Genomic DNA, 9,131 nt, shown 5'->3' with positions numbered 1-9,131 from the left:
GTGAGATGACAGTTATTACAGTACTGTATGCGTGCTTTGGTATCTGATAACATCTAATACCAGGATTTTCAGACAACTGTCTGGGCAGGAAATTAAAGAAACTTTATTACCACGCCAAATTTGCATTCACATCGTTACCATCGATACGCACATGTAACTATCAGCTTATACTCTTAATCGTGATTTCAAAACACACGTAGGACTGCAAAGCTTTGGAAGTGATTGTCTGAAAATATAGATTTTAAAAAGCAGAGTTTTTTTTGCAATTTTGCAAAACCCTGGGCTAAAAAATATTTGCCCCCCCCCCTCAAATCCAAGCCCAAAAAAATCGTGACCCCCCCTAGACTGGGTGCCCAAAAATTTCCAACCCCCCCCCCCCACACACACACACACACCCACACACACACACATTTTTATATTCAATAAAACAACAGAGACTTTATATACATACTAAGGCTAAGTTCAAACGTCGTATTATCCATGAGCCGTATTCAATGCAAATGGTTTCAAATGATGATGAAACAATCGACTCGATTTATTTGCATGCATTTGCATTGAATACGGCTCATGGGTAATACGACGTTTGAACTTAGCCCCCTCCCCCTACATATTTGCCGCCCCCCATAAATTAATGACCGCTCCCTTACTTTCAGAAAATAAATGATTCAATAATTAAACTGAAGCTCTGTTAAGCCACGGTTATATAGCCAAGGTCTTTGTGATTTCACTTTTTATCATATTTATTTTACTAAAGAATGGTACATATAATATATTTCGTTATAAGCCGTTTTTTTAACAAAGTTGAATATCTCCCATATTCTATTTAAAAATCGATAATTACTTTAACAATCTCACTTCCGGTCAGGTGATGCATGACGAAGTCAGCGAGACAGAGAACATCCGGAAAAACCTGTCAATCGAGAGACAGATCGCGGAGGGCTGCGAAATGCTGCTAGACGTCAATCAGATCTTCATCAGACAAGGTAACCATGGTAACCCATCGGCCCACTCTCAAAAGTATTCCATCATCTCCTTTTTCTCAAAAAAAATAAATAAATAAACTCTCCTCTTCTGAAGCAGCTGCTGTTGTTCATGAAGTTGGTGATGATTATGATTATAGTTATGATGCTGTTGGTGATAATTAGGCCTATTAGACTATATTCAATGTTTAAAATCATTTTCCAAGAGGCCGATAGTTCTAGAATCCGCCAACTAGATGGTCAAACTAATAAAGAACTTGCGCCTTTTCAGAGTCAGACTATACGATTAATATTTCCCCGATTTTTGGCAGCACGCGCTCGCTCGTGCCAAATTGAAATGTGAAAATTTACACTCGATTTTATTACAATATAAACGAAAAAGTAGCATCATTTATCAATATAAAGCGTCGAGTCGATGGATAAAGCAATGACGGGATTGGCTCTCTTTAGGGTTTGTAGGGCCGGAAAACGTAGGATGTGACTTCAAACGGCTCACCAGTCTGTTTCCATAGTAAAGCAAACTTATTAAAAACTAATAACCAAGCATTTGGATTGTCCCTTTTCTGACACCAGTGGTTGGCACTTTGTAGATTGATTTCTTATTAAAAAAGAAATGCTCAAATATTTCGCACACTTGGATTCGACAACAGAATTTCGGGTTTAAAGCCTTCTAAACTCGACTTTACTCATTTTTTTTTTCAATTGATCATCGATTTAACAATATCATTGAGTTTGTTCAAGTGTGCACAGGCCACATTTATTAACAAATCAGGGCTCGGAGCCTCTATCTCTAATTTAAAACATCGGCGTTTTCGCTGGAAACCGTCGATCACCTGATAAACAGCTCAGCCAATCAGATGCAGTATTTGCAATATACTACTAATTCATGGATTCTAAAAGTATATTACTTTCACCGCCTGTAGGAAGCCTGATCCAGATCACGGAAAACCGTAAGGGCAAGTCCTTCGGCGGGATTTCCCTCAAGTCATCCGACACACGCAAGGAGAGTGTGCGCCAGTGCTTCCTATTCTCGGGATACCTGTTGCTGACGACGCGGTCATCCAGCGGTCGGCTTCACCTGGGAAAGGTAAGTAAAACAAACTCGTACCCAAGGTGGATAATGGCCTATTTTCGAATGGCCCGTTTTCTAGATAGTTTGTGTGTGGAAGGGGTGTGTCTTTTGAGCATAAATGCCGTTTTTGCTCATTTTGCAATAGGGCTAGGTGGTTCCCCGAATTTTCCCAAGTACTCGCAAAGTGAAGTCGTATTTCCGGGGTGCTGAATGCTCCTTTTTGTATTTTAGTATTTTTTGCAACAACTCCACAACTCTTTGCACTTGTTAAGGTAACTGAAGCGAGCAGGTCACGTCAGCTTTACCCCCCCCCCTTCACATCAATACCTAGGATCCTATAGTAAAATTTGGAACCATGTTTTTTTAGCACTAAGTGTTTTTTAAGTTGCTGGCTAACTGTCAAAATGCTCATGCTCGCAAAAAAATGACAAGGGCCCATTCCTCCTCTGTCCCGCTCGGTCCAGTCCCCTTATGACAAGGGCCCATTCCTCCTCTGTCCCGCTCGGTCCAGTCCCCTTATGACAAGGGCCCATTCCTCCTCTGTCCCGCTCGGTCCAGTCCCCTTATGACAAGGGCCCATTCCTCCTCTGTCCAGCTTAGTCCAGTCCCCTTATGACAAGGGCCCATTCCTCCTCTGTCCAGCTTAGTCCAGTCCCCTTATGACAAGGGCCCATTCCTCCTCTGTCCAGCTTAGTCCAGTCCCCTTATGACAAGGGCCCATTCCTCCTCTGTCCAGCTTAGTCCAGTCCCCTTATGACAAGGGCCCATTCCTCCTCTGTCCAGCTTAGTCCAGTCCCCTTATGACAAGGGCCCATTCCTCCTCTGTCCAGCTTAGTCCAGTCCCCTTATGACAAGGGCCCATTCCTCCTCTGTCCAGCTTAGTCCAGTCCCCTTATGACAAGGGCCCATTCCTCCTCTGTCCAGCTTAGTCCAGTCCCCTTATGACAAGGGCCCATTCCTCCTCTGTCCCGCTTAGTCCAGTCCCCTTATGACAAGGGCCCATTCCTCCTCTGTCCAGCTTAGTCCAGTCTCCTTATGACAAGGTCCCATTCATCCTCTGTCCAGCTTAGTCCAGCCCCCTTATGACAAGGGCCCATTCCTCCTCTGTCCCGCTTAGTCCAGTCCCCTTATGACAAGGGCCCATTCCTCCTCTGTCCAGCTCGGTCCAGTCCCACATAGCCGCGCGATGCAGTTATCTGGATTGGCCGTGGCCTTTTCTCGCTACGATCGTAAAAGGAATCTGCGTTCTGTTGATGAAGGTGTTTTTTTATAGAACGGCGCCACCATCCGTCTAGTAGACGCTACGCTTGTGGATGACTGTTATGATGAAGGTACGAGCAAGCGAAGAAAATTGATTTAATCAGTTCGCCTTAAGAACGCAGAGGCTAGTCCCGTTTGAGTCGTTCTTTTAGAATGTGTGCATTTTACCTTGAAGACGGCGAAAAACTGTCATGTCCATGTTAATACCTAGGTGACGGCGAGCTGCTTTGTGGAGTTCGCTCAACGTCTGAGTGCAACGACAGCGAAGAGCTCTCTTTCCGTCTGATCGTGCGACCGAAGGACAAGGGAGAATCACCGCTGACCATAACGCTGATGGCACCGTCGCTCCAGGAGAAGGCCGCCTGGACAAGCGATATAAGTCAGGTATGATATAAGTCAGGTATGATATAAGTCAGGTATGATATAAGTCAGGTATGATATAAGTCAGGTATGATATAAGCCAGGTATGATATAAGTCAGGTATGATATAAGTCAGGTATGATATAAGTCAGGTATGATATAAGTCAGGTATGATAAAAGTCAGGTATGATGGGGCTGGAATTTCCGGGGGGAGGGGGAGGGGAGGGGTGCGCTCTGATGAAATTCCTTCCGTCAGCCGAGGGGATGGATCTGTGTTTATTACACATGTTCATTACACATGCCTGTGGGTTACCTGGGCCGAAGGCTAGCTGATGGAGCGGGTTTTTGCGAAGATCAGTTATATTTCATCGTGTTTTTTGGGCAAAAGTAATTGTGAATGCCCTTCCCAATAGTCCTTTTTGGTTTATTATTTTTTGGCAATTGAATTTTATTAACCAACACATTTTTCCGGATCGATCGATGGAAACGCAAGAAAATAGTGCAGTTGCGTTGTTTGCAGTCTCGCTTGCGTCAGCGTTAATCACGCATTACTTGTATAGCGGTAGTGTGAAACACGCATTACTTGTACAGCGCTCATGCCCGTATCGCCAGTGCTGAAAAACGCAAGATTAGTTCCAGTCCCGCGCGGTTAAACCAGCCTTTTTGTTTTGAAATGGCGGCGTTTTACCGGCGAACTGTCACATTTTGACGAATGCTAAGATACATAGATCAAACCTAAGGCTAAAATTTTCTTTATGACTCCCTCATTATCAAACAAATCTGTCATCTTTTGTACAGTATGGTTTTAATGCTGTACAGTAAGTCAAAACAGCGACTGATATAAAGGGAATTGACTCAACTTGAAAGGTTTGTTGAAAAAAATATAACAGTAATGAACATAATTTGATTGAGCATTTCTTGACATTTCCCCTTTCCTATTATCTTAACCCTTTCATCACCACAGGCCTCTAAACAGGCCATGTCTATGCTATCCAAGCTATGTGAACAGAATTCTATTATTGAAAAAGAACAAGGTTGTTGCTAGTGTTATAAAGTTTAAGTATCTTGCCCTAAAAAACCCTTTCCTTAATAAAAGTTTCATAAATGTACATTTGTAAAGCTACATTCTGCAAGCTTTGTCCTTGCAAAGAACAAGTAATGGATGAAACAGGATTTTAAAGATAGACACAATTTTAGATAAGATGCAATACTGAAGTTTTAATGTACCATTTTAAGTGGTGATTTTCCATCCCCATGGGAATTAATATCTACAAATATACATCCAGTAATGCATTATATTTTGGTGTTTTTAGAAACCCTGGATCTAACCATTCCAATGAAATAAATCTAAACCTTTAAAATAAATGTAATGGAAAAGGAAAGGAAATCCTAAAAAGAAGATATAAGTGAAAGTACTAAATGAAAATTTCTAATTTAAAAATCAAATCTGTTTATTAATTTATTTTTGGTGAAGAGGGGAAATAGCAAAGAGCATCAATTGCATAAAAATAGTCAACATGGAGAAGGAAAGGAAGAAATATGACTCTTCTTTAAATGTTTGAAAAGAAAATATAATAACAATAATGTGATAATTATATTCAGTACTTTCCTAAAATATCCCCTTTCCCATTATCTTTAGGTTAATAAAGATACAGATTTATTATTTAAAAAGCAAAAGTTTGTTTTTAGTTTTATATAATATAAGTATCTCGTTCTAAAAATAACCCTATTGAGTGTGTACTGCTGAATCACATAGTAATGCCCTAGTCATTTGAGCCCCCTCCCTTATGGTCCTGGGGAAGTCAGGGGTTAATGTGGGGTTTTAGATTACTTTCTAACCAGAATATATCAAGAGGGGTGGTGGTATTGACTGTTTTTGACTCTTAACTTGGAAACAGGCTTTTATTAAAGTCTAGTCCCCCACCCTTTCCTGGGACCATGTGTGTGGGGGTATCAAATGACTAGTGAATAAGAACTCCCTACTGTCTTTGAGACATGTCTTTCAAGACATGGTTTTCAATTCTCATGTCATCCAGTCTTTAGCATTCATCTTGGCCCTCAGGTAGTCCCTGGTTCATAAAAGAGTAACATTTCTTTCAAAACAATCTTTTCATCAAGACATTTATAATCTGACTAATTTCCACAAATATTTGAAAAAATAATAATAAACACATGAGATGTAAGATGCAGACAATAACAATACATATTGGCAACAGGGGTTGAATTTTGTTTTGTTTTTATCCTCGGTCAGGAAACTTTCTCTTGTAAGTTGAAAAAGTTGCTGTATCTTCTAAGGATATGTATCTTCTTAGGACTAAGAGCACAGGATATAAAGACAAGAACGGTCTTCTTTACCAGTATATGACAAATGCAACACGATATTGGTTAGCCTTTATGAAATATTTCAACAGAATCAAGAATAAAGATAGAACAAAGAATGTCAAAACAAAAGGTGTTATGCTCATTCTCAAAGCAAACAAAAAGGACAACAAAAAGCCCAATAACTGTCATATCGTCAATAGACAAAAGAAATCGTCGTCTGAAACTCACCTTGAATTTTGTCGCTTTTTTGTGGTTTTGTTCGCTTTTTAATGTGAACTATTACTTACTTAAATTTACTAGCAAAAACCAGACATATCCTTACATAAATCATGGCGTGATTGAATGTTAGTAGATCTCCTCTAATTGACTTTATCCTTAAGTCACAAAATTTGAGGCAAAAAGAAATAATCAACGCATGACAAGAACTTTTCCCTTGCTCTGTGCTTGTATTTAGCCGCCATTACGGGGCCGAGTGAGGCCTGGGAGTTGCGCGGCTGACTGACTGGCTGGCTGGCGAGTGACACCACAGGGTACCCGCGCGATGACCACAAAACAAAGTCGCATAGTTATACCATGTTTCTATACCTATGGAGCTCCGCGCGCGGCCTATGGCCGCGCTGGCTCCGCTAAAAATAGATATCCCAAATAACCCTTGGATTTCGATAAAAGGCAGAAAACGGTTATTTCATCTTTTAAGCAAAACTTCCTAATATAAAATACCATAAAATGCTGTTATTCAAGTTGGTCTAGTCGTGATTGCTCTAGTCGTGATTGGTCTGGTTCTCTCTGCTTCGCTCTTGGCGTGTTCTCCCTGCTTCGCTCTTGGCGTGTTCTCCCTGCTTCGCTCTTGGCGTGTTCTCTCTGCTTCGCTCTTGGCGTGTTCTCTCTGCTTCGCTCTTGGCGTGTTCTTTCTGCTTCGCTCTTGGCGTGTTCTCTCTGCTTCGCTCTTGGCGTGTTCTCTCTGCTTCGCTCTTGGCGTGTTCTCTCTGCTTCGCTCTTGGCGTGTTCTCCCTGCTTCGCTCTTGGCGGTTTGGTCGTATGCGACGTACCTCGCGCTTCGCTCGGTGATGTCCTTGCAGTAACACACGAGTTTGTCTTTCGCGTTTGATAATCCACTCAAAAGAAAGCCTAGAATAGAGACAGGTGCAGGGAATTAATAACAAATGCTACCCACGCACTTAACCTCCCACAATGCAACAGTAATAAGAGGTCTTTTCGCGACTAAGAGAATAATAACACGCGCACGCTGATACCTAAAACCGATTTGTTACGCGGTTTTTTACGCAAGTTCTCCCCACAGTAGATTTCACTAATAACTGAATTAAAAATTTCTAAAGACGCAATTGACATAACGCGAGCTCCTTAAATAATTACGAGTGATTTCCAGTCGCGAAATTTTCAATTTGTTTTTATGCATAGGTGACTATTGTTTGGATTGAACAGACGTATTTTTAGAAGAGAAATACGTCATAAATGATGCTTTTAGCTTTAAACGTCACTGTTACCGGGGACGCTTTATTCTTAACTGTAAATTTATACCCTTGTTATTTTTGTTGGTCGATGTTCGCCGTGTATTTGTCCGTGAGTGCGCGCTGAATTTATAGACTCAAATAACAGCGCAACATGTTCCTGAGGAGAAAACATCATCTTCACCAAGTTAAGGTTCGATCACATTTTTATAAATGCAGTTCTCATTTTCAGATATCTTATTCTACAAATTACCCAGCGTGTGCCTTTTCACAAAAACAACAATTATATTTGTTTTTTAAGGTAGTCTAAATATTACTCTTGACAGCTTTGCAAATACATTTTGCTTTTGCGAGTCAAGCGAAAATTAACTTTCTTAAGCGCCTCAAGAAGAGCAAATATAGAAGAAAAGGAAACGATTTCTTATTGCATCGGGAGTGTTTTATATCAAGTCATGGGTAGTTCTCACATAGCTCCTCGTTTAAATCATGGAGTACATATTAAAGGCTTGTGTTAGAAAAATTTTGTGAATTTTTACGATGGATTATTATTACTCATTTTAGTTCTATAAGAAAAAAATGCGATTCTCCCTCCGTTTTGTTTAGTCTAGGCTATAACCGGAAGCAACAATCAAAGTTAGTTATGCTGTCTGTGTGTTTCCTTATTTGAATAAGAAAGATTCGCCTGTTTTCCCTTAAATAATAAGAGCGCAATATTTGGCGTGTTCGGCGTATTCATTACTCACATCATTTGACGTATTCGATATTTTATCTATTTTTCAGCCGATTTCCCATAGCATTTATTTGTGGTTTGTCTTTTCGTTGATCTGATTAATTCACTATTATGAGGGAGATATAACACGGGACAATTCTTTTTTTATATGCTCCTCTAAGTTAAAGAAAATAGGTAAATTAATGTCGAGTGTAAGTAAGTATAAGGGATTTATGCCGAGTATGGCCGTGTAATTTCATCAAAGAATTTCGCATTTGAAAGCCCCGTAATTGTAAAATTATTTCAAAGTTTCGAACTGCGTGAATCCAAACATCAGCGAAAAAGCCACGGCGCCCATCCTTGGGGGGCGTCGCGGAGATCGGGCACACAGGAAGCGCGCGAGAAGCGACGCCCTGGCTTTTGTCCCATGCTAGGCGCTTATTTCAAAGTCCGTTTTATCTATGGTTAAAAATTCAAATGCTTTTTATAAATGAGCAAGAAGTAAAATTCCTCGAAGAAGCATTATAATAAAACAGCTCTCGATAGCATATTGTGGCAGTTATTGTTTCTTCCCTTCTGACGTACAGTCAGCGAAGTCTCTTAAGTGAAGCATTTGTTGGGGAAGCCGCCTATTAAGGGGAGCTACTTATTTAAGCAATTACGCAATTTTTCCGGACGAAGTGTAAATTATTGTGGTGATTTTCTGTCTAATCGTCAATGATAATGATTTTTTCTAATCTTTAATGCAAATGTCAAATCACGCCACTGACTTTTGAAATGCATATTGCGTCGCTTGTTTGTCAAAGCTTTTTGATCATTTTCATACCATTAGCAAGATAGACTAAGTTTTATGAGCTTTTTTGGCGAAAGGGTGACGATTAGTTCCAAGATGGCGGAGAAATCGGGTAAATATAATAAAATGCTGCTGTTCATATTCAAAAATACAGACACATTTTCCC

At 40.4% G+C, this 9,131-nt stretch overlaps 1 protein-coding gene and 1 long non-coding RNA gene across 8 annotated transcripts in view; one reads left to right on the top strand and one right to left on the bottom strand.

The window, feature by feature from the left end:
• The window catches only part of LOC116615308 (ras-specific guanine nucleotide-releasing factor 2), a 73,547-nt gene that overhangs the window by 47,366 nt on the left and 17,050 nt on the right, over window positions 1-9,131 (top strand). For all 6 annotated transcript variants that reach the window (XM_048727576.1, XM_048727575.1, XM_048727574.1 and 3 more), the window contains 4 exons: window positions 866-983; window positions 1,904-2,067; window positions 3,326-3,383; window positions 3,524-3,696. In XM_048727576.1, coding sequence (XP_048583533.1) covers window positions 866-983; window positions 1,904-2,067; window positions 3,326-3,383; window positions 3,524-3,696 — 513 coding nt within the window. The remainder of the gene's footprint in view (window positions 1-865; window positions 984-1,903; window positions 2,068-3,325; window positions 3,384-3,523; window positions 3,697-9,131) is intronic.
• LOC116615310 lies at window positions 723-7,380 on the bottom strand. Of its 2 annotated transcripts, none has more exons than XR_004294862.2 (2): window positions 6,715-7,380; window positions 723-3,674 (listed from the first exon to the last, which is right to left on the bottom strand). It is a non-coding gene; the product is annotated as an uncharacterized LOC116615310 (long non-coding RNA). The 2 variants fall into 2 exon arrangements; XR_007308054.1 differs by lacking the exon at window positions 6,715-7,380 and adding an exon at window positions 5,656-5,698 and having other exon boundaries at window positions 1,707-3,674.

Source organism: Nematostella vectensis, chromosome 5, assembly GCF_932526225.1.
Source record: "Nematostella vectensis chromosome 5, jaNemVect1.1, whole genome shotgun sequence".
Classification (NCBI taxonomy): domain Eukaryota; kingdom Metazoa; phylum Cnidaria; class Anthozoa; order Actiniaria; family Edwardsiidae; genus Nematostella; species Nematostella vectensis.
Note: the sequence above shows the minus strand (reverse complement) of the source record. Positions and strands in the feature narration are given on the sequence as shown.